The sequence below is a fragment of the Colias philodice genome, chromosome 3 (genome assembly GCF_061535455.1).
Source record: "Colias philodice isolate Cphi_HAF_F1 chromosome 3, ilColPhil1 Martin Lab GWU primary, whole genome shotgun sequence".
NCBI lineage: Eukaryota > Metazoa > Arthropoda > Insecta > Lepidoptera > Pieridae > Colias > Colias philodice.
The window spans coordinates 3,301,244-3,327,151 of NC_143088.1; the positions used below are offsets into that span (position 1 = coordinate 3,301,244).

The window sequence follows — 25,908 nt, forward strand, 5'->3', positions numbered from 1 at the left end:
TATATTTCGCTAATATACTTAAATTTAACGAAGATAAAAGCCATTTTTCAAAAAATATTTATTAACTGTGCTAAAACAGCTCACAGGTGTCATGGCGTAGGCGTGACGTCACTCTTACGTAAATACGTAATTATCTGTATGCATAGCGAAGTAAAATTAAACAAATATTTAATTATAAAGTGTTATTGAATCTAATTTCAAAGTTTATAAGTGGTGTGCAGTATTGCAATGTGAATCTACATAAAAATAATAGCCAAAAAAAGTGTTAGTAATTGTTTAAAGTGAGAAAATAATATGAAATGATTGTTTAAATTTGACGCAGAGAAACCCGAACCACATATTCGTGAATTCGCAATTATATTTCTGTTCTGAGTCGATAAAGCATACGTGAAAAAATAGAAAATAAATAAAAATGCGTATTGTCAGCATATTCATAACAACAAAATACACCTGCCGCGAAGTTGTTGTGCGTTGTTTACGTAGACGTGACGTCAAGCGTGTTTTAGTCAAAATGGCCGACTGCAGAATTTCAATGTTTTATTTTATTGATAATCTCATTAATCTTAATGTTTTTAATATTTCTAAGTCACTATTTTTATTTTATATATTATACATATTCCCATAAAAACACTAATTCGAACATTTATGGATACTGTCGTCATGCGTTTGCTATAAAACTGTTTTGAAAAAGGACGCAACACAAAATTAAAAAAAAAAAATGTAGTCTAAGAGCTGTATGCATGTTCACGTCATGTGTTGAACATTAGAAAATTTGGACATGAGGATTGCCCGATTGCTTTTACCAAGCCTAAAATTAACCAGTCCTTCCGCGAAGAGATTGTGTATCAGGATTTGACTATAATATATTATATGTAGAGAATTCGCATTTTTAAGTTATAAAACTAAAATACTCAAAAGAATAAGTAGACAGAGAGGGTTGCAAATAAAACAGTGTAATAGTGTTTTACAATAATTTAATATTCCAATATCTAAATAACATAACATTAAGATACTATAGGATATAAGATATAAATATAGATACTATAAACAATTCCTTATTACTCAAAATCATCGAGAATTTTCTTGTCTAGCTGAATTTCAATACTACTCTTATTTTCACTTGCTGTACCTATATCTCCCTTACTGGGTAACAAAAATACAGAATGCTTTATCTTCACATGACTCCATTTAGCTTTATTTGTGAAAAATTTCACGAGACAGTATGGTCACTGAAATATTTTCCCATCCATATGAATCTCTTGATGATGTTTCAACAATCTATCTTTATCTTTTACAAATACAAAACAGATGTTACAGCAAAACTGCCCACTTTTATGCCCGTTCTCATGGCTATTCATTGATTTAGATATGTAAGTTTTGTATGTACACAAAATATTCAAGTATATCTCCTATGTTCAGAATGTTTTCTTAGCCTGTGATTTGTAAGTTCATAGTTATTATAACCTGACCAACCGCAAACTTCGCACGTAAAATCTTTGCGGCCAGCATGCCTAATCATGTGGCGATTAAGACCACGCTTCTGGAGAGAAATCTTGCATACAGGACATTGTATTATTGGGCCTTCGTGAACACGGGCTATGTGCTGCTTGAACTGATACTTGTCTCGAAATATTTTCTCACATTTGTTGCACTTTTCCTGTTCTTGTGACGAAATATTATGCTTGTTATCCTGGTGGAACACTAATGACGACATTTTTTTAAAACTACGGGGACAAAATGAGCATGTGTAGTGTTGATCATTAATGTGGTTGCGGACATGTCTTACCATACTGTATGATATCTTTGTTGTATGTGAACATGCCTTACATGTAAATACTCTAGCTTTGCCAACGCCTTCTATGTGCATCCATTTCTCATCAATTCTATGGCAAATTTTCGTTAACTTATGCCTGTTCAATGATTCAAATGTTTTAAAATTCTTTTTACAGTTTGGACAAATCAGTTTACTTGGCAAGTGCACTTTTTTCCAATGTTCTGCCATTTTAAATTTGATTTTAAATACTTCTCCACAGTCGTCACATTCAAATCTAGTCACTTCACATTTCTTCTTAGCCTGATGCAAGTGCAAGGTTTCTGCTGCTTTAGAAACATTACCCTTGTTGCAAGTTAAATCCTCATCCTCATTAGATGATTGAAATTCAGTAATACATTCATAAGTATCACATTCTAAGGCATTAGAATTAAGCAAGGGTTTTACATCTATCATTGGTTCATCATTACTATTATAATGTTCCGACAATTCATTGTCATTACTTTCTTCTTTGAAAATGCATATTGTATTATCATTTTTTGGTAGGCCGTAATCTTCTCTTAATTTATTATCAGATTGTTCACATTTCTTCTTAGCCTGATGCAAGTGCAAGGTTTCTGCTGCTTTAGAAACATTACCCTTGTTGCAAGTTAAATCCTCATCCTCATTAGATGATTGAAATTCAGTAATACATTCATAAGTATCACATTCTAAGGCATTAGAATTAAGCAAGGGTTTTACATCTATCATTGGTTCATCATTACTATTATAATGTTCCGACAATTCATTGTCATTACTTTCTTCTTTGAAAATGCATATTGTATTATCATTTTTTGGTAGGCCGTAATCTTCTCTTAATTTATTATCAGATTGTATACATTTCTCTCTAAAATTAACTGCAGTCTCAAATTTGTCATAACATTTCAAACACATAGAGAAAGGGAAGCCATCATTCTCTTTTATTTCAATATTTGTTATGGAATTTATGTATTTAAATATTCTTAGACCTTTAAAAGTATCTGTCAGTGATACTTTATACTTTCCTTCTAAAGATTCTAAGCAGATACGGCAGATATTATCCATAGTACAATATTTTATAGTAAATTATTGTAGTATACTTCTCAAATTAGTTTGTATTCTGAGACTTATGATGAATGAGTTCAATTCATATGTATGTAATGCATAATGTGAAGAGTTATAGTTAAATTTCGTTCATTAAAAAATGTTCCAGATGTATCTAGTTGCAATCTTGCGACTACGAGACATTTTATAAATTAACACAATGATAATAAATAGCAAAGTATCACAAATGTATTTAATCGTTATATGCTGTAGGTAAACTTAGCACAAACTATTATCTACAATCTCCCCCTTTAATAATTTACTCTTTGTCTACAATTTACAAATTTGTAAATTGTATTAGCAATGATAAAATAATATAGAAATACAGGAAATACAATAGTGTCAATACTGTCAATGTCAAATCGTAAACAAATGAATGTCAAACTGGCATATAAATATCAGTGTTACTATTTTTTATTAATATAGCAAAAATAAACTTATTTTAAAACAATTATAATTTTTTGCTATAAAACTGTTTTGAAAAAGGACGCAACACAAAATTAAAAAAAAAATGTAGTCTAAGAGCTGTATGCTTGTTCACGTCATGTGTTGAACATTAGAAAATTTGGACATGAGGATTGCCCGATTGCTTTTACCAAGCCTAAAATTAACCAGTCCTTCCGCGAAGAGATTGTGTATCAGGATTTGACTATAATATATTATATGTAGAGAATTCGCATTTTTAAGTTATAAAAATAAAATACCCAAAAGAATAAGTAGACAGAGAGGGTTGCAAATAAAACAGTGTAATAGTGTTTTACAATAATTTAATATTCCAATATCTAAATAACATAACATTAAGATACTATAGGATATAAGATATAAATATAGATACTATAAACAATTCCTTATTACTCAAAATCATCGAGAATTTTCTTGTCTAGCTGAATTTCAATACTACTCTTATTTTCACTTGCTGTACCTATATCTCCCTTACTGGGTAACAAAAATACAGAATGCTTTATCTTCACATGACTCCATTTAGCTTTATTTGTGAAAAATTTCACGAGACAGTATGGTCACTGAAATATTTTCCCATCCATATGAATCTCTTGATGATGTTTCAACAATCTATCTTTATCTTTTACAAATACAAAACAGATGTTACAGCAAAACTGCCCACTTTTATGCCCGTTCTCATGGCTATTCATTGATTTAGATATGTAAGTTTTGTATGTACACAAAATATTCAAGTATATCTCCTATGTTCAGAATGTTTTCTTAGCCTGTGATTTGTAAGTTCATAGTTATTATAACCTGACCAACCGCAAACTTCGCACGTAAAATCTTTGCGGCCAGCATGCCTAATCATGTGGCGATTAAGACCACGCTTCTGGAGAGAAATCTTGCATACAGGACATTGTATTATTGGGCCTTCGTGAACACGGGCTATGTGCTGCTTGAACTGATACTTGTCTCGAAATATTTTCTCACATTTGTTGCACTTTTCCTGTTCTTGTGACGAAATATTATGCTTGTTATCCTGGTGGAACACTAATGACGACATTTTTTTAAAACTACGGGGACAAAATGAGCATGTGTAGTGTTGATCATTAATGTGGTTGCGGACATGTCTTACCATACTGTATGATATCTTTGTTGTATGTGAACATGCCTTACATGTAAATACTCTAGCTTTGCCAACGCCTTCTATGTGCATCCATTTCTCATCAATTCTATGGCAAATTTTCGTTAACTTATGCCTGTTCAATGATTCAAATGTTTTAAAATTCTTTTTACAGTTTGGACAAATCAGTTTACTTGGCAAGTGCACTTTTTTCCAATGTTCTGCCATTTTAAATTTGATTTTAAATACTTCTCCACAGTCGTCACATTCAAATCTAGTCACTTCACATTTCTTCTTAGCCTGATGCAAGTGCAAGGTTTCTGCTGCTTTAGAAACATTACCCTTGTTGCAAGTTAAATCCTCATCCTCATTAGATGATTGAAATTCAGTAATACATTCATAAGTATCACATTCTAAGGCATTAGAATTAAGCAAGGGTTTTACATCTATCATTGGTTCATCATTACTATTATAATGTTCCGACAATTCATTGTCATTACTTTCTTCTTTGAAAATGCATATTGTATTATCATTTTTTGGTAGGCCGTAATCTTCTCTTAATTTATTATCAGATTGTTCACATTTCTTCTTAGCCTGATGCAAGTGCAAGGTTTCTGCTGCTTTAGAAACATTACCCTTGTTGCAAGTTAAATCCTCATCCTCATTAGATGATTGAAATTCAGTAATACATTCATAAGTATCACATTCTAAGGCATTAGAATTAAGCAAGGGTTTTACATCTATCATTGGTTCATCATTACTATTATAATGTTCCGACAATTCATTGTCATTACTTTCTTCTTTGAAAATGCATATTGTATTATCATTTTTTGGTAGGCCGTAATCTTCTCTTAATTTATTATCAGATTGTATACATTTCTCTCTAAAATTAACTGCAGTCTCAAATTTGTCATAACATTTCAAACACATAGAGAAAGGGAAGCCATCATTCTCTTTTATTTCAATATTTGTTATGGAATTTATGTATTTAAATATTCTTAGACCTTTAAAAGTATCTGTCAGTGATACTTTATACTTTCCTTCTAAAGATTCTAAGCAGATACGGCAGATATTATCCATAGTACAATATTTTATAGTAAATTATTGTAGTATACTTCTCAAATTAGTTTGTATTCTGAGACTTATGATGAATGAGTTCAATTCATATGTATGTAATGCATAATGTGAAGAGTTATAGTTAAATTTCGTTCATTAACCCTTAATAGGGCAAAGGCCAATTGGTTACCACCTCAGTTTATTGACCATAAACCAAGGAACGTTTTATGCATGATTTCATAAATTCATCTTTTGGAAGGTGTAAATAGCGTATAAACTTTTATTAGACCTGGCAATAACGTAACTGAAAAAGTTTACAAACTACCAACAATTAAAAAAAAGTATCGAAAAAATTTGAAAATTGGAGGTATGTGGTTGCGTTAGTTATAATTTTGTTCTACTAAGATTCCGGAAAATGGTTTTGTGATATTTGGTAGCATTATTGAATATGTTTAGCTGCATGACTGTTATAGTAATTTTTGAAATGAAGTTTGTACTATTCAGAAAATCATTGTAAACTCGGTGGTAAAACTTATACCATTGCCTGGTTACACCGACATACTATAGTATTTGGTGGTTATATAGTTACCATTACCCTTCTCGCAATTGCTATTTCAGAAAATGTCGAATACTAACATCAAGAAAAAGAAGCTTTCGGACACTGCAATCGAGATAATTTTAGAAGGAAATCTCTCCGATATTGAAAGCAGTGACGAAAGTATCTCGGAAGAACCACTTTGGGGCACTAACAAAATTGGTCAGATAAGATTCCAAGGCATAGCATACCAAAGTGCTAACTGTAAATATGCGCGTTTGGCTCGGAGTCTAATAGATGGATTCACATGCAAAAAAAGAACAACAAGTATTATTTTCAATAATAAACAAGGTGGGAATTTCGGAGTACCCGCTGAAATCAGACGCTCTTCTGTACCACACTACCCAGAAAACCAGGAAAAATTTACTAGATGTCGATTATGTAGCACGAAAAGCATTCAAAAACGATCGAGAATTATTTGTAACATCTGCAAAGTAGCTTTATGTGCTACACCATGCTTCAAAAGCTTTCATATTGCTCCAGAAGAAAGAGAAGCTAGGGACTGTAGCAGCTCGTAGCAGCTCTAGTTCTTGTACCTTGACGGGCTAAGGTCAAATAATTACCACCCAATTTTCGCGTACTTATGATTATATATTCTTAGATTTTCTTGACTACGATTAAAATAGGTCCTAATATACGAATAAATAATAACACAAAAACTGTTTTTTTAATATTTTTTACCTCCGCCCTATTAAGGGTTAAAAAATGTTCCAGATGTATCTAGTTGCAATCTTGCGACTACGAGACATTTTATAAATTAACACAATGATAATAAATAGCAAAGTATCACAAATGTATTTAATCGTTATATGCTGTAGGTAAACTTAGCACAAACTATTATCTACAATCTCCCCCTTTAATAATTTACTCTTTGTCTACAATTTACAAATTTGTAAATTGTATTAGCAATGATAAAATAATATAGAAATACAGGAAATACAATAGTGTCAATACTGTCAATGTCAAATCGTAAACAAATGAATGTCAAACTGGCATATAAATATCAGTGTTACTATTTTTTATTAATATAGCAAAAATAAACTTATTTTAAAACAATTATAATTTTTTGCTATAAAACTGTTTTGAAAAAGGACGCAACACAAAATTAAAAAAAAAATGTAGTCTAAGAGCTGTATGCTTGTTCACGTCATGTGTTGAACATTAGAAAATTTGGACATGAGGATTGCCCGATTGCTTTTACCAAGCCTAAAATTAACCAGTCCTTCCGCGAAGAGATTGTGTATCAGGATTTGACTATAATATATTATATGTAGAGAATTCGCATTTTTAAGTTATAAAAATAAAATACCCAAAAGAATAAGTAGACAGAGAGGGTTGCAAATAAAACAGTGTAATAGTGTTTTACAATAATTTAATATTCCAATATCTAAATAACATAACATTAAGATACTATAGGATATAAGATATAAATATAGATACTATAAACAATTCCTTATTACTCAAAATCATCGAGAATTTTCTTGTCTAGCTGAATTTCAATACTACTCTTATTTTCACTTGCTGTACCTATATCTCCCTTACTGGGTAACAAAAATACAGAATGCTTTATCTTCACATGACTCCATTTAGCTTTATTTGTGAAAAATTTCACGAGACAGTATGGTCACTGAAATATTTTCCCATCCATATGAATCTCTTGATGATGTTTCAACAATCTATCTTTATCTTTTACAAATACAAAACAGATGTTACAGCAAAACTGCCCACTTTTATGCCCGTTCTCATGGCTATTCATTGATTTAGATATGTAAGTTTTGTATGTACACAAAATATTCAAGTATATCTCCTATGTTCAGAATGTTTTCTTAGCCTGTGATTTGTAAGTTCATAGTTATTATAACCTGACCAACCGCAAACTTCGCACGTAAAATCTTTGCGGCCAGCATGCCTAATCATGTGGCGATTAAGACCACGCTTCTGGAGAGAAATCTTGCATACAGGACATTGTATTATTGGGCCTTCGTGAACACGGGCTATGTGCTGCTTGAACTGATACTTGTCTCGAAATATTTTCTCACATTTGTTGCACTTTTCCTGTTCTTGTGACGAAATATTATGCTTGTTATCCTGGTGGAACACTAATGACGACATTTTTTTAAAACTACGGGGACAAAATGAGCATGTGTAGTGTTGATCATTAATGTGGTTGCGGACATGTCTTACCATACTGTATGATATCTTTGTTGTATGTGAACATGCCTTACATGTAAATACTCTAGCTTTGCCAACGCCTTCTATGTGCATCCATTTCTCATCAATTCTATGGCAAATTTTCGTTAACTTATGCCTGTTCAATGATTCAAATGTTTTAAAATTCTTTTTACAGTTTGGACAAATCAGTTTACTTGGCAAGTGCACTTTTTTCCAATGTTCTGCCATTTTAAATTTGCTTTTAAATACTTCTCCACAGTCGTCACATTCAAATCTAGTCACTTCACATTTCTTCTTAGCCTGATGCAAGTGCAAGGTTTCTGCTGCTTTAGAAACATTACCCTTGTTGCAAGTTAAATCCTCATTCTCATTAGATGATTGAAATTCAGTAATACATTCATAAGTATCACATTCTAAGGCATTAGAATTAAGCAAGGGTTTTACATCTATCATTGGTTCATCATTACTATTATAATGTTCCGACAATTCATTGTCATTACTTTCTTCTTTGAAAATGCATATTGTATTATCATTTTTTGGTAGGCCGTAATCTTCTCTTAATTTATTATCAGATTGTTCACATTTCTTCTTAGCCTGATGCAAGTGCAAGGTTTCTGCTGCTTTAGAAACATTACCCTTGTTGCAAGTTAAATCCTCATCCTCATTAGATGATTGAAATTCAGTAATACATTCATAAGTATCACATTCTAAGGCATTAGAATTAAGCAAGGGTTTTACATCTATCATTGGTTCATCATTACTATTATAATGTTCCGACAATTCATTGTCATTACTTTCTTCTTTGAAAATGCATATTGTATTATCATTTTTTGGTAGGCCGTAATCTTCTCTTAATTTATTATCAGATTGTATACATTTCTCTCTAAAATTAACTGCAGTCTCAAATTTGTCATAACATTTCAAACACATAGAGAAAGGGAAGCCATCATTCTCTTTTATTTCAATATTTGTTATGGAATTTATGTATTTAAATATTCTTAGACCTTTAAAAGTATCTGTCAGTGATACTTTATACTTTCCTTCTAAAGATTCTAAGCAGATACGGCAGATATTATCCATAGTACAATATTTTATAGTAAATTATTGTAGTATACTTCTCAAATTAGTTTGTATTCTGAGACTTATGATGAATGAGTTCAATTCATATGTATGTAATGCATAATGTGAAGAGTTATAGTCTCTGTATTAAGTATATAGTCTATGGTTATAGTTAAATTTCGTTCATTAAAAAATGTTCCAGATGTATCCAGTTGCAATCTTGCGACTACGAGACATTTTATAAATTAACACAATGATAATAAATAGCAAAGTATCACAAATGTATTTAATCGTTATATGCTGTAGGTAAACTTAGCACAAACTATTATCTACAATCTCCCCCTTTAATAATTTACTCTTTGTCTACAATTTACAAATTTGTAAATTGTATTAACAATGATAAAATAATATAGAAATACAATAGTGTCAATACTGTCAATGTCAAATCGTAAACAAATGAATGTCAAACTGGCATATAAATATCAGTGTTACTATTTTTTATTAATATAGCAAAAATAAACTTATTTTAAAACAATTATAATTTTTTGCTATAAAACTGTTTTGAAAAAGGACGCAACACAAAATTAAAAAAAAATGTAGTCTAAGAGCTGTATGCATGTTCACGTCATGTGTTGAACATTAGAAAATTTGGACATTAGGATTGCCCGATTGCTTTTACCAAGCCTAAAATTAACCAGTCCTTCCGCGAAGAGTTCATAAAATCACTAATAGTTAAAATAAGTTACAACAACTTAAAAATATTAATCTTAAAGAAGAAATCCTTTACATAAATACATTTACACCCCATCAATTATAGCTTCAATGCACATTGCTAAAATACTGTTTAAGAAATGGAATATATTCAAATCATTTCAATATTATTTTTATCATTTCTACTTATAAATACATATCAAGTTTGTGATTTTTTGCTGTATAGGTTTGTATCAGTAGGTATATACAAAATAATGTGAATTATTTCAAACAATGTGCATTAACTATTTTCATTAATACAAAACTATAAAAATGCATTCATTTAAAAACAGCATTTACTCTTGCATTCATATTTACATTGACAGAATTACTTTTTAATGTGTGATCACATAATTACATATTCCATATTATATAATAAAATCATTAATAAAATTTCATTGTAAATAATAGAACAATCTTTAAACGAAAATATACATTTTATCTATATCTAAACAGATACGATGTTTAAAAAAATGTCGACACAGATTTAAATACATAATTTCATACAGAGGTATATCAGTAGTATATTTATATAGTAATTTTTATACATTTTCTTCACAAAAATAACAAAAAATATTTTAAGTAATTTGAATAAATAATCACACATTAACTAACTGCATTCAAACAGTCAGTATTACCAATTATTTCGATATCAAACATTGAGGCTTTGTGGCGTAAGGCTTGTTACAAATTGTGTCAATTAATCGAGGCACCAACATGGACCACTAATATTTACACAAATTATGTGCGACATTATTTTTATACTTTCAGTACTTACATAAAGAAAATGTTTTCATTTAAAAATAATAAACGACATAGGAACATAAAAATATAATTCATATGTAGTACTATAAATCTCAGTCTAAGTACTCATTAATTCGCGTTCACTTGTACCTTACTTTAAAAATAAAAAAAGTTTTGCAAGGGACGGGTATTTCAACACACACAAACACTTATGGCAGTACTATTTCCATCTGGCAGCTGTATAACATGATATGAATATATCTACGGTTGTTCATAGTTATGCGAACAAAAATTATAATTTATAATACTCAAAGTACTTATGACTAGTCATAACTTTGAATGAGAAACAATAGTAAACTCATCAAATTCCATTTACAATGTGTGTAAATCAATAAGCCCCAACTTCTGGGTACCTCTATGTGAAAGTTTTTCAATAAACCCTTATCAATGTACACACATTACAACTCTAAGGCCGCCTTTCCATCTGCAAGAAAACTTGCGCAAGAAATGCCGACAGACTGTCGGACATTTCTTGCGGAAGTTTTCTTGTAGATGGAAACGCGGACTAAGCTTTACCTTCAAGACCTACCGTCTATTCCAATTAACAACATGAGTGTACTTTAACCGGCAAACTTTAAATAATTCAGTCGACAAAGAATCTGAGTGTAAAGGAACTTTCGGTCTATGTACATATAAAGGAATTGGACTCAACTTAGTTGCTTTGTATAGAAACTCCGTCGCGTTTGGAGCTTTTTCTCTTTGGCGTTTTTGTATTCGCGTCGACAAGGACTGTTCCTTAAGTCTAATATTGTGTTCACTTTGTCTACGATTTTCTTTGCGGTGTCGTGATCGCATTCGAAGTCGTGTTTCTTGTACACTGTTGTTGGTTGAAATGCACTGGTGTTGCCTGGAAATAAAACGGTTTTGAGATATTAAAAATATTGTTCAAAAACAATACTTTGAAACATATTTTAATTTTGTACTTATTAATTATCAAACATTTTATTGTAATTATTGATTATTACATACCTGCACTGTAGCGATCGTTGAAAGCAGTATCATGACTAGGCGAGTATAAAATACGAAATGCAGTCTTGTTGCTTTTAGCTTCTAATATCTGACACCATGCTACCGAGTTCATACTGTGTAAGAAATATTTTGGTCGAGACTGAAACAAAAAATTGGTATAAAGTTTTAAGTTCAAATAAAAAACATAAGTACATTGTGAAAAAATATGTCAAATTTAATTCAAATCTAATAAGTGGGTTATGCTTTAAAAGGTAGCTGAGGATATCATATCATATAACGGTATTGCTTCATACATCCAGTTTGCTTTTTTTTTCATAATACATTTGTAAAATAAATAATATCAATTAACCTAACTGAATAATAAAATTAAACTTCCTTCTAAACTTGAGCAAACTTTTTTATTCAATGTAGTTAAAGCCAATAACACCAAAAAATGTGTGTGTGAATTATTTATGTTTTCCGAATTTTTTCACCATCCCGTTCAGAAGATTTTGAATATACACATAAAAAACAAATGAGTATTTTCATTCTCACCCAAAATGCATGTTTTTGCGTAACCAACGGGACCACTTCAATTTGATCCAATGTGATGCCGAGCTGAACTGGTGTGCTCGTCCTCATCTTGTGTAAAAGTTGTACCCTGTATAGTTTATCCTGAGGTGCGTCTGTTATAGGGGTTCCCGACTGCAAGCCAAAGCCTTTGTTACCTATGGCGAGGATGAAATAAAAATACATGCTATTATAGTATTGTAATTTCAATTAAAATGTTATTATAGTACTATACGTAAAATTAAGATAAGAAGACAACAGTGATATTGTTTTTCTTTTTTAATGTGGATGGTTATCTTTCAAAATAATGCAAAAAATCACATAATATACTAGCGGTCCGCCCGTGGTACCTACATGTTTAAACTATCCTATTTCTCAAGTTGGATCGAACTGCACATGGTGTGCAAATTTTATTATAATCGGTTAAGTGGTTTAGGAGTCCATTGAGGACAGACATTGTGACATGAGATTTATATATATTAAGATTTGAACATAAACAGGTATTAAGGTAATAGTTATTAGAATACAATCAAGGAGACCATTTGTTGTTTGTTAGATAAATTTGCTAGATCAGGAAGTTAATATTAAAAATTCAAAGAAAGCATTATTTAATTTATTCTAACTTTAATTTTACATTACAGTAAACTTACCTTCCATAACAGAATCAATGACCTTATTGATTTCCGAAGTATCGCTACCCTCTGTGTGCTGTCTGGAAGAGTTCACATTACTCTGGCCAGACACAGCTGCTTTTGGAAAACAGTGAAACGCATGTCCCATTTCTATGTCTGGTATAGGATGTGTGTCCACTTTTATCTTGGTTTTTACGTCAATGAGGCCGAGGCAAGTAAAGCCAAACTTTGAGCATGGTTCGTTGTTATCAAGACAGGGAAATGCCCAGTCTACTTCACCATCGTCTTCTGCTATGCAAAGGCCATAATCGTGCACAGATCCTAGTGTGATTTCTGGATGTTCTATGCTGGAAGAGATTAAAATAAATCAGTATTTTGGCATTTGATTCTACACGAAACCAACTGGGGGTGGCTTACTCTATAGAAATTAGGCTACTAATGTTTAAATGTATATTTTTTAATTGGAATGTGAATATAATCCTAGAATCTATAATCATGATGACCAATAAAAATCTTTTCTTTAATAGGTTAAACTTATAGATACAATAGCAGACATTCATTAGGATATTGACATTATTTAAAAATTAATTCTACCTACCTGTACTTGTAGCATGTGAAACCGATCAAGTCTTTGATCTTAGCACTGGCAATAACACAAACAATAACGGGGTAATTCTGATGTTTCTCTGGTAACATGGTCATAAAGATCTTAAAGACTTTAGTGGGTAACCCCAGTTGTGCCGTGCCATCGAACTTTGCATACTCCAGATACTGACGATGGGGAAAGTCTGGACATTTCTCTAGTTGTTCTGTTAACAAGGACTGTTTCTTTTCCAGCTTTTTGATTTCCACTTTCTCAAAAGCTTCTGCAATCTGTTCATCTGTTAGTTGTGGGTAAGGTCCTTCCCATTTTATTACTTTTATCTTTGCTGCCTTTTTTAAAGCTAATTCTTTTTTGTCCAGCCACTGTGATGTGTTTGACCTTTGCCTATTTAAATGAAATAAAAAGAAAATTATTAATATATGTGCTTTTTCACATAGTACTGTTAATTATTGAGCAAATTATAAAGCAAATATGAATTTTATTAAAATTTAAGATGTTTAGTATTTTTTTGTGATTTTTTTAATGTATTCATAAACTATATATTATTTTAAGTATAGATGGACCCGCCTGTGTCCTGCAAACTCTTCGTGACGGAACCAGCTCCCGTACATAGCATCCTCATCACTATCTTCCATGTCAGGATAGGGATCAAACTGAGTCGCAATTTCTTTTTCCTCCTCCTCTTCCGTAAAACTTTCTTTACCTCTGCTTGTACTTGGCCTGCTTATTGCTTTTTCCTTGATGCGCTTTTTTTCTTCCATGGCTTTGGTCTGAAATATTTTTGAAAAATCTTCCCCTGCCATCACAATTTCACACAAACCGGTGTCGTCCGTGGCAATAAACGCATCTCTTATATTTTTTAGAAGCCAAGCTTTGTTGTCGTAAGTAGCCATGGTGTCGTTATCATAGATTTTCACTGGTATTTGCTAAATTCAGGCTTTAATTAGATTTTTTAGTTTACGACTCACAAATTACAAACGAAACACATGTCAATATTTCAGTAGTAGACAAACAAAATATCCCGTACGCGGTACGTAGTACGTACACTACGTTCTCGTATTATCTGTTTTATGAATGGACTTGTACAATGTACAGTTGTACTTACAGATAATTAAAAATGTGACTTTTGTTAAATTCTTTGATGAGATAGATAATCAAAATTAATAATATGCTCTAAGACTAAACATGTAACTATAAAACAAAATGATAACAACGATAAATAAATGTCTTGTAATTGAGTTCAATGTAGATTAAACATAACTTTTCATTAAATTTAATTCGGTAGAAAATGTGAAGGCGAACGCATCTTCACTGCTTCTTTTGACATCTGCCAATGCCATTGACATTAATTTATTTATGTTTCTTTAAACTCGGATTTTTAATTAGATAAAGTAAACTGACAGCAGCTAATGTCACTTTGTAAAATAATGTTGCCACATTTAAAGTAATAGTGAGGAATTCAGTTCTCATTCAATCAGATGAATGAACAATGACTGTGAATAGTTCATCATTACAAACTATAAAATAACATTATTTCTAATTATAATATATAAAGCTACATAAGATATAAGTTACTAGTAGAGTGTAATTATAATCATTTTTTTATTTTTATTGTTACGCTGTTTACGTTATTGTTTTTGTAATTTTTTCGTTAATTGTAACGAATTACGTTGTGTTTGTTGTCATTGTTGTGTTTATTTGATGTTATATTGTTACAAACTAAATATTCACTAGACGATCGATTCAATTTCATTCATTCCCGATTTTCAATCATTCACTTTGTGACAACGCTATTTTTATTTCATCAAAAACTGACAACACAGAAAACGTCAGTTTACTTTATCTAATTAAAAATCCGAGTATAGTAACCGGCGTGATTATTTTCGATTTCGTTTGCCATTTTAAAAATATAATTGATCTGAATAATAATTGAATCATTATCATTTGATCACCGATGCAATCACCAGTTTTGAAATTTGGTTGTACTTCCTGTTGTTTGATTGATTACTTGTAAGTTTCAAGAACCTGACATAAACTAACTTTCGACCAGCAGCGCCTTCGCCTGCGTTGTCTTAAACTTAACAAAATATATTTAAACCTTTATCGAGCACCACGCTATCCAATGGTGAAATCATTTTATCAGTTAAATTATTCAACAGTTTATCGCGAATAGACAGACAGACGTAGCGGAGAACATTGTTTTATAATATTATGTAGTGATAGTGACCTAATGATGATTACAGATAAAAATTAAAATCAAAATAATATTGTGCCAGCTATAAATATAATTATATAGGAACCATAACACACACTATAAGACACAAAGAAATTCATTCAAATCGATCCCACAGATAAGGAGGAGTTCAATGATATGTATGGAAGAAATATGTAGATCTAGATAATAGGTTACATACGTCATACACTAAGATAATAATCACACTATCAAGAGGCAATAGGCATATATTGAAATCAAACCCTATATTTAATTCTGAAATTGAATAGTATTGTATATTTCTTATAAACATGAATAAAACACAATTAACTCTTAAATCTTCAATTTATTATAAAAAAACAATGTAACACCAGATTGCTTAAGAATGTTTTTATTATACAATACTATAGTTGCCAAGTGACAACATGCAGCGTCGTAGATCTTGGACGCAATCATAATAAGATTGATAGGGAGGTGCTAATGTAGCGTCATACAGTTTCAACACTTCTACCAATTTTTTCATTGCTTGCCCGTATTTTCCCTCTTCCATTGCAGCTCGACCAAGCTTGTACATCACCTCTGTATCCTGTGAAAGAAATTATTCAAATATTATTGTGATAATTGTTTTAGTTCTTCTTCTTATAAAAAATGTAGCATAATTTTTAATCAAGTATTAAATTCACTGTCCTTTATGCAAGTAGATAAAAACTCCAAAAAGTAAGGCAGTAGTTTTGTGTAATATTGGAATTCAAATTTATTTATATAAATTTATAAAATTTATTTGTTGGAAGATGAAAATAAAAATGTTATTGTTTGATATTCAGGTGAAGGGTTTGACTTGGCTATAAATCAATATGGCTGATGAAGAAGGTGAGGGTATAAATATTTAAATTTCTGTTAATAATTTGATTGTATTTTTTTTATATTTAATGACTTTATTCAATTTCAGTGGGTGAAGAAGAAGAACTAGTAGATACAGGTGGTGCTGAGAGTGAAACTGCAATCAGTCCAATTGAAACACAAAAACCACTCGCTCCTCCCAAATATGAAGTTAGACCTGGTCTTGGTGAAAAGTAAGTGATTGTATCTATACCAATTAATTTTAAAGTTAAATTCAGCATTCTTTCCATAAATTATTATTGTTTATCTTGCAATTTCAATAATTCAAAATCCACCCAAAATATTTTTTTATGATGAATCTGGTAAATCATTCATAACTTATATGTAGATATATAGCTTAAAAAGACAGTCTGTATTTTTTATCCTCAGCCAATTAAAAAAAATCGCTATTTGGCCCTTGCAAAAAGCTTGCTTTGCTTAAAAAGTGATGAGATACATAGATTATTTACTAGTTAATAGCTTAAAACAGAAGTAATATTAATTTATATGTATGTTTATGTCATTTTCACCAGGTTTCAAGCACAAAACGTTCGAGATATTATAATGTCGACGATGCAAGAGCAGCTTATGGGGAGACAGTATCGCGCCGACCAAGCCCCGCGGTGGGCTAAAGTTATTGCGAACGCGGTACGACAGCGTGTACAGGATCTTGATATGAAAAGGTATTGCATAATGAAATCCAGAAGCATATAATATGTATAAAAGTAGAGCTAAATATTTGTTTCTTTTAGGGTTAATTTTACTATGTAAGTTTTACAAAAGATACACATTGAAAACAATGTACTAGACCAACATAGAAATAAGTGTTGTCTATGGACATTTAAGATAGATTCAGTTCTTTTTCGCATGTTAGAGGAACTAACATTTAGATATACATCCATCCATTCATCCTCACAATCTTTTATGTTTATTATATTAGTATATTGTAACATGCATTTGTTATATATTTCTTGTATTGTATAAACAACTTAGAATGGAAATTAATTTTAAATGAATTTTCAGGTACAAAATAGTGGTACAATCTACAATAATAGAAATGAAAGGTGCAGGTGTTAAGTGCGGTCAGAGATGCATCTGGGATCCGGAGACTGATGATTATGCAGATGAACTGTATAGGAACGATACACTATTCTGCTATACTATTGTGTATGGTGTTTATTTGTATTAGATCTTGTAAGGTCTGGATATAAGTATGCAAAAATAGACTCATATGTACTACATATGAGGAATATGTGTTTACAAGGAAACATTGATAATGGCAGCATTATATAGGTTGTTACAAAACTGTCGTGGTACGGTGCTCAAAAAGGAAACGTGTTTGTCAAGGAATGTTTGAGAATGGCTGGACCGATTTGTCTATTTTTGTATATGTTTGTCACGAAGATTTTGGGGTAATAACGATTGTCGACTATACTCGTGTCGGTCGGAATTAGTAAACTCAAAAAAAGGATGTTCTTTAACAGATAGAAATAATGTTGGCATACATCAAAAATATATGGCCTACGTATAGAGTAATGAAATAATATGTGTGCCTTGTTAAAACTTTTCTACATAGAATATTAAAATTGGATTATTGATTTTAAGTTATTCTTGTATATATCATTGTTTTACGATAAATTTATTATTTTAAAAATACAGTTTTACAAATAAGGCGTTTGGTTTAAAGTGCTTTTGTACATGAGTGGACTTTTGATTGTACATTGTATGAATTTTGAACATGAACGAATGAACTAGGAATAAAAAATGTTTTTACGAAGCTCTCTTTTATTATTATGATTAAATATAGCTAGTCTAATATCTTAAACACGACATAGATATATAAAAAATTGTCACGGAAATTTATTATAAGCAAATGTTTGAACAAGTGCTTATAACATTTCAAATTCATTAACTCATAGTCGCCAATATTTGTTTTTCAATTTTCGTGTATTTTTCACGATGTTATAATATCTGAAATCCTTATGTGACTTTGCCAATTAGCTCTATGAAAATTAATGTTAATAAAAAGATACCAACGTGTTTCTTTTTCGAGAAATGTAATCCAACGTTTCCTTGTTGCGTAAAAACAAGCAAAATCTTAGTGTTGTTATTTTCTGTAGTAGTTTTTTGTGGATATTCCATCTATTATTGGCAGTAAAACTATTCGAAGCGCAGAGCATGAAGTTAATTGTTTTGAATAAACACCACGTAAGAAACGAAAATGTAAACAAGTTTTTATAACATCTATAACTGATAATATTATACTACTGTCTTACAATTTAATACATAGGTATATGTTACGATAGAATTTGGTCATTTAAAAAGTCATAGAAATATTTTAATCACAGATATAGTTACTAGGTTTTATTGATTTCATAAAACCGTAGATATTTTAATTAGGGTTCCGTACCTCAAAAGGAAAAAACGGAACCCTTATAGGATCACTTTGTTGTCCGTCCGTCCGTCTGTCAAGACCCTTTTTCTCAGGAACTCGTGGAGGTATGAAGCTGAAATTTATATCAATTACTCAGGTCTACTGTCCCTTGAAGCTGTGAAAAAATCAAACTTCTAAGCCAACGCAATCAAAAGATACAGCCGTTTATGCCGCAAATTTTCGACACTTTCAAGGGAATCAAAACCTACAGGGTGCTTCCCGTGAACTCAGAATCTTGAAATTTGGTACGAAGCAACGTCTTATAGCATAGATAAAGGAAAAATTACGAAAACCATAAATTTTTAGTTACATCACATAATATATATTTTTTTAATAATTTTAAACTTACTACCCATTTCCTCATAAACGCGTAGAGGTATTAAATTGAAATTCATATCAAATACTCAGGTCTATAATACCTTTAAGCTTGCAGGTTTGTACGGAACCCTCGGTGCGCGAGTCCGACTCGCACTTGGCCGGTTTTTAATGATTAAAATGTGTCATTATTTTTTACACGTACCCTCAACATTTTTTTACTAACGTTAAAATAAACAACTATAACTCAATAAGAACTCGAATATACTTGCCTGCAGTGATTTCAGCCCCTTCAGAATGTTCGTAAACTGTTGGCACAGACCGCACTTGACCATGAACTCCGTGCAGTCGTGCGGCACCGGTATTACGTTGGAACATGGCTGGTCTGAATCGCACCTGAAAGTTATTTTTTTTACACGCTTTATTTACACGCTTTATATTAGATTCACCTGTATGTTTGTTTGTTTGTAACCGACTTCTTTGGGCGCGATTTTGACCCACTTTAAACGGCCAGATTTCGTTCAAACTTTGTAGATTTATTGAGGACCGATGACAATACAATAATTTGATGAAATTTTCTATTTTTTTAGTTCGGTTTTCTATGAAAAGCGTGTTTTTTAGTTTTTTTTTTAAACTATTATTATTATTTAATACGCTTGTTAGCTTCACCTGTATGTTTGTATGTAACTAACTCCCTTAGACCCGATTTAGACCGATTCCAAACGGACAGATTTAATTCATACTTTGCACACTTATCGATGATCGAGGACAATATAATTATTTCATCTTATAACAGCGTTTTTTTTTAGTTTTTTAAATTATATTTTTTATGTAGATTAAAATTACGTTAATTAAGTTAACAAGTAAGATCCTGAATTCTCAAAAGGCGTAAATTATAAGTATTTACGCCTTATAGGTATTTTATGGAAATTGTTAATTAACTAATGTATGAGTTTTAGGAAAAGATATTTTATTAGTAAAAAATATTCTTATTACTTGAATCTCATATAGTTTTCAGTCATCTTTTCATAAAGTGGCCAGTCCTGTTCGCAGGGTAGGCATTTGCAGTCAAACCAGTACTGATCCTTTAGCTGTGCTTGCCTCTTGTCTTTGGGCATTGTGGTGAATATAGGACCGTAGTTCTCGGCTACTTCTTCACCCTTTTTTATATTTTTCACCGCTCGAACGACGATGTATGGGCCACAAAAGTATCTGCAATCGATCACAATTTGTAAAGTAATGGAAATAAGAACTGAATATTGTTAATAATTTTTTAGGGCGATAATATTTGGTTGTGACGATTTATTCCTAGAATATTACGTTACCTTTAATAATACAATATTTTAAATGAATAATGTGTAATATTATGACTCAATACTGTTACTGTTTGTAATTACCTAGGTGACTAGGCAATCGATTACGATCATTCTAATACTATTACAGTCTTACCTCACAACACCAGGGTCACAGGAGTGATTAAATAGAGCGAGCGTAGGAAACACTGCGCCAGCAAGGAAGACCGAATTTCCATTGTGTTTTATTATATTTTGTTCAAGCCTTGGTTTCGGGCATTGTAATTCAAACACCTCATGAGCATTAAATTGCAATACTTGAAGGTTTTGCAATAATAATCCACCGAATAATTCAACGTCTCCTAAGTTCTTGTTTGACACTTCCATCGTTTTTATTTCATCAATTTCAACGGGTTTATCTCTGGGTTTATTATCAAAGTATCCGCTTAATTCGAGCAACTTAGCCAGGAATACCGCCATTTGACTTCTGTGTAAGAAATCTTGCTTTGTCCGTTTATCTTCATGGGAAACTAATTTAAGGATATTTTTGTAATCGTTGGTTTTATATGGTAGTGATGATGGCGCATCTAAGTTTTTACTTATTTCTTGGAAATATTCTTTCTTGTTTTGTGTTATCATACGCAGAGCTATATGACAAGTCACAGAACAGCCAGACTTCCATAGCAGTGGTAATATGGCACACTCGTAGCTGTGATACGATTTCAATGCTGTTTCTTTACACTTATCGCTACAGAAGACGACATTTGAACACGTTGGGCAAGCCAAAGGTATAGGACATCTGAAATTTTAATTTACAGCATTTTAATAAGCAGTTATTTTATATTTGTTATAGTAATATTTTGTGTTTACTTACTTAATAAAGCAATTTTGGCAATGTGTTGCAGAATATTCTCCCAAGAGAACACCGCTGTGTGGTTTTTCGACCAAAATAGTTTCTCCAGCTTGAATGTCTCTCGCTGCTGTCGCATATCTTCCTCTCACTTCATCAAAGTCTATTTGGATAGCTTCAGATGCAGCTGGGTAGTTAGAATTGTGTTTTCCGGGAAGCTTTGGTTTAGGTGGCGTTCTATTTAGCGGCTCAGGGTCTTTAGGATTACCAGCTAATACGAGACCCTTATTCAGTACTTCTAGCATTAGTTTCGCATCGGTTCTCAGCTTTGATCTCTTTTCTTTGTCAAGAGTGTTAGCTTCATCAAGAGCTAAAATAGTGTCTCTGAAATATAGAGGATTTTATAATTTTACTTTAATGGATGTGCACAAGTTGGCTTATTTTTCGTAACACAAATAATACTTACTGGAAAGCCTTAATGCTTTCTTGATTTCTTTTGAGAACGAGTAAGCACCTAGCCCTTCGCTCGTACACTTTGTACCGTAGATGCCGTGGATAGCCCAAAGCAAGACACCGCTTAATGTCATCTAAGGACTCTTCATATCGTTCCAAATGATTAAGTGCTGCCGATCGGTTTGCGAACAGAATGGACAATTCTTCGGCTGTCATAATATAAAATTAATTATCCATACTTCCATACTAATATTATAAATGCGAAAGTAACTCTGTCTGTCTGTCTGTCTGTTACTCAATCACGCCTAAACTACTGAACCAATTTGCATGAAATTTGGTATGGAGATATTTCGATACCCGAGAAAGGACATAGGCTACCTTTTATTGCGAAATATGTACCACGGGCGAAGCCGGGGCGGACCACTAGTAGTTCATATTTTGTAAGTAAACTGTGTGAACTTATTTAGTGTGGGTTTTATTTGCCCAACAGGGATTATTTTTTATATTACTCGTAAAAAATGTGCCGATTATTAAATATCAGTGTTATTTTTTAGGTGGTCGAATATAGTTAAATATTTGGAAATCCTTTATCTATAAGTATTATGCCTACTTCTTTATAGGTAGGTTATAGTTTGATTGAATTTTGAAATCAATAGTAAATAGCAAGCTTAAGTACCTATTTGAGACTATTTGACACTTACTTTCCTTTTGTGGCATATATAGCATGCTTACACTGTACAAACTCATGGCTTTAACCCAATCGCCTTTTTGTACAGCTTTATTGCCTTCATTTTTCAGTTGTCGTGCTTTCTCTAAATCCTTTTTTACGGGGAACACTCCGCCATTCTTAAACTTTTCCACTTCAGCTGCAAGGTTGAAAGATTTTACAACGGGTAAGCTACATAAATATGATACGCGTTTTGGGTTTGTTTCGAAATTTGCGAAATTATTTTTTGTCACGTCGTCCAGAGCGTTGTTGATGCTCTCGTGAAATTTTTTAAAGAATCCATCGTCGCCCCCGTCCATGTTACTGTTTGAATTTACTGCTTCTTTCAGCACTTATTACTATGTAGACAAGGATCAGTTAAAATAACACCAATGCACTAAATTTTTAGGTTAAACTCAGTGGGTTAGTGAAAGCCGGTGTAACGCAATGGCGACTGATTCTATTTTTATTTTTGGCCCGCACATGATCTGTTCAGTCCGATGTTTTGAACTACACTTTCATTGTCTATTAATGTTTTGTAATATTGTACGTGCTAGGTATAATCCCTATAGCTATCTGTATTTTGTTTATATGCTATACATTCAAGAATCTTCTAAAGTATTCTTTGAGCATTTCTAGTGTAGGTACTTACTATAAATAATTATTGAAATGGTAACATAATACATCAGTTTAATAGTGTTTGTAAAATTACCTTTCGGATATAAATTATACACATTAGTACCTACCAGCAATTCTTTCTTAGAATATAACTAAAATGATTCTTCTGACAATACTTAATTGCGCATCATAATGTTCATAATGGTAGCTTATTTATGCGGGATTGTGGAAAAATTCTAAAGCAGTATTTTTCTGAGAATTCAGTATCCGAAGAACTTATGTGCAGTCAGAATAATGAGGAAATGTACTGAGGTCATCTAGATTCTTTATTATTATGGTAATAATAAATAAAAATGTGTAAGTAGTTCAAACGCTTACCAAACAGTTAATTCAGGATTCGAGGTTGTACGTGTAGATCCAATTATCTCAGAGTTGTACATAATATCTACTTTTGACTTTTGATTAAGCCATGAAAGGAAGTTTCATGTTGATCTAAAGATGGTAAAAAAAACTTTATGAGATTGACCATTCATAATACTTTGTAAAGGTATGTGAATGTAAAGTTAATACATTAATCTATATATTAAAACTCAAAGGTGACTGATATAGTGATCTATCAACGCACAGCCCAAACCACTGGACGTATTGGGCTGAAATTTGGCATGCAGGTATATGTTAGGACGTAGGCATCCGCTAAGAAAGGATTTCCCGAAATTCTTGCGGGAACGGGGAAAAACGGGGATGCACGTTCAAAGTCGTGGGCGGAAGATAGTACAATATGTTTTAAAAGTCAACTCGAGCAGTAAACATTATATATTATTATCATTTTATAAACATGTTTTTCCACTATTAGAACTAAATGCGTAGGTGACCTATTGGTTATTATTATATTTAAGATTCGGCCAGGCGTAATATTAGTAAACAAAAGGTGGCTGTTATGTATGCTGTTTCCATATTTTTTATACCGTTGGAGTCACCTCAAGATTACGTAGAATTTGTGAAGGTCAAACCCATCCAGCCGTGGATCCCTTACGTCACAAGATTAGGGATGTCACATCTTATACTCGTCAGAAAATAAAATCAAAAGTATAGTTAGGTATAATTTATGCTACAAATACCTAAGCATTTACCGGTAATAAATAAGAGCATAACAATAAAACAAATAAAACAAAAATTAGTCAGCCTAAAATATTTTTTGTTTTCAAGCTTGTACATATTAATAGCAATTAGAAAAGTATAACATATTTTTTTAAATTCACAAGTGTCTTGTTGCACCTAATATACTTTAATTTATTATTAAAAACTTTTCAACCTTAAATGCTGCGCGCGACTTCACTGCCCTAGTGATTCTTAATACACCCACAAAACAAAAAAAAAAAAAAACAAAACTCACGCAAAATGATAGGGGCAATGGACTGGAAATTTCCTCCTGCGTATTTTTTATCTTAGTCGTTCTAGAAATTTCGTCCACTTATTTTTAAAACGTCTAGTCTTGATAAAACAATGCAAGTATTTTGTTCGTACGCTATATTTATGTAGTTTTAGTTTTAGATCTTACCTAATATGAAAATATAATGATTATTTATGATGACCTAAAACATTTTATTAAAACAATAAGATAACAGGGATGCACGTAATATAAAATGAGACCGCATTTTATATTACACGTAATCTCAACAACATAATATTACCACCAATATCCGAATTTGCACATTCACAAACCAAGTTCTAAGAAAACATAAAAAATTACTAAATTTTAAACGATTTGAAGCCCAATTTGTGTTTTTTTTAATCAAATGGCTCATTGTTTACTCAATGTTTACAAAATAAATACAAAATATTATGTCGATCGGTGCCTAAGAATAGGTGAATGCAGATAATATAAAAATTATATTATAAGGATAAGGTCGAAATTCATATCAAACTTACTAAGTGTATCCTGAGATTTAATACGCATAAGACCTAAGTCAAGAACAAAACACGCAGACCTGCACGTTTCCTGCTTCAGTTTGAGAGATAGCCGCTCTAAAAAACATACTATAAAATTTATTCCCTTTATAAAATTTATCGAGACAAGTATTTAACAGTAGTTCATTACACATAACATCATCATTAACGTAACGATATGTGATACATGCGATCAATCAATGTAGCGTCATAATGATTAAGTATTATGTAACATAGGTGTTATAAATTTATAGCTCCAGTGATATTCAGACCATGAATAAACGAGAAAACATATCTGGTTTCCAATTTTCTTCATAACTTCCCTGTTATCCACACTTCTAGATCGCGTGACTTTCTTTATTACTCGCGAGGCGCCTTGCGAATTTTACAATGAAGCGCTATTTCATTTTTTAATTTAAACGGCAGTTTAAAGTGCGGGAAGGTTAGTTTAATTGACTTCAATAACGTCAATCACCGCGGTACTACATACAATTCATATTCTGTAAATGCGAAGGTATTTTGATTGTTTGCTCTTCATGGGCGTAGCCAGCC

At 31.7% G+C, this 25,908-nt stretch overlaps 6 protein-coding genes across 10 annotated transcripts; 1 reads left to right on the plus strand and 5 right to left on the minus strand.

Moving 5' to 3' along the window:
* Positions 1–18,652, plus strand: LOC149489484 (dynein light chain Tctex-type protein 2B-like). Of its 5 annotated transcripts, none has more exons than XM_089713890.1 (5): positions 1–264; positions 16,687–16,732; positions 16,812–16,935; positions 17,275–17,424; positions 17,765–18,652. In XM_089713890.1, the coding sequence occupies exons 2-5, from the start codon at positions 16,717–16,719 to the stop codon at positions 17,928–17,930; spliced, it is 456 nt and encodes a 151-aa protein (XP_089570016.1). In that variant the 5' UTR covers positions 1–264; positions 16,687–16,716; the 3' UTR covers positions 17,931–18,652. The 5 variants fall into 5 exon arrangements, with proteins under 5 accessions (XP_089570016.1, XP_089569997.1, XP_089570023.1 ...); XM_089713871.1 differs by lacking the exon at positions 1–264 and adding an exon at positions 13,144–13,257; XM_089713897.1 differs by lacking the exon at positions 1–264 and adding an exon at positions 13,907–13,940.
* LOC149489485 (uncharacterized) lies at positions 984–3,197 on the minus strand. Its single transcript, XM_089713579.1, has one exon. It carries the CDS (start codon positions 2,852–2,854, stop codon positions 1,397–1,399), a length of 1,458 nt encoding a protein of 485 aa, XP_089569705.1. The 5' UTR covers positions 2,855–3,197; the 3' UTR covers positions 984–1,396.
* LOC149489486 (uncharacterized) lies at positions 3,666–5,659 on the minus strand. The gene has a single exon (XM_089713561.1). The coding sequence runs from the start codon at positions 5,538–5,540 to the stop codon at positions 4,083–4,085; it is 1,458 nt and encodes a 485-aa protein (XP_089569687.1). The 5' UTR covers positions 5,541–5,659; the 3' UTR covers positions 3,666–4,082.
* Positions 7,415–9,474, minus strand: LOC149489487 (uncharacterized). Its single transcript, XM_089713565.1, has one exon. The coding sequence runs from the start codon at positions 9,361–9,363 to the stop codon at positions 7,906–7,908; it is 1,458 nt and encodes a 485-aa protein (XP_089569691.1). The 5' UTR covers positions 9,364–9,474; the 3' UTR covers positions 7,415–7,905.
* On the minus strand, positions 11,361–14,682 carry Sin1 (SAPK-interacting protein 1). Its single transcript, XM_089713528.1, has 6 exons — positions 14,218–14,682; positions 13,645–14,034; positions 13,065–13,393; positions 12,400–12,572; positions 11,866–12,004; positions 11,361–11,743 (listed from the first exon to the last, which is right to left on the minus strand). The coding sequence occupies exons 1-6, from the start codon at positions 14,541–14,543 to the stop codon at positions 11,544–11,546; spliced, it is 1,557 nt and encodes a 518-aa protein (XP_089569654.1). The 5' UTR covers positions 14,544–14,682; the 3' UTR covers positions 11,361–11,543.
* On the minus strand, positions 16,189–23,284 carry Smyd4-3 (SET and MYND domain containing, class 4, member 3). Its single transcript, XM_089713502.1, has 7 exons — positions 22,787–23,284; positions 22,099–22,294; positions 21,657–22,016; positions 20,940–21,581; positions 20,487–20,702; positions 19,763–19,886; positions 16,189–16,448 (listed from the first exon to the last, which is right to left on the minus strand). Exons 1-7 carry the CDS (start codon positions 23,109–23,111, stop codon positions 16,257–16,259), a joined length of 2,055 nt encoding a protein of 684 aa, XP_089569628.1. The 5' UTR covers positions 23,112–23,284; the 3' UTR covers positions 16,189–16,256.
* Positions 23,285–25,908: the final 2,624 nt, after the last annotated feature.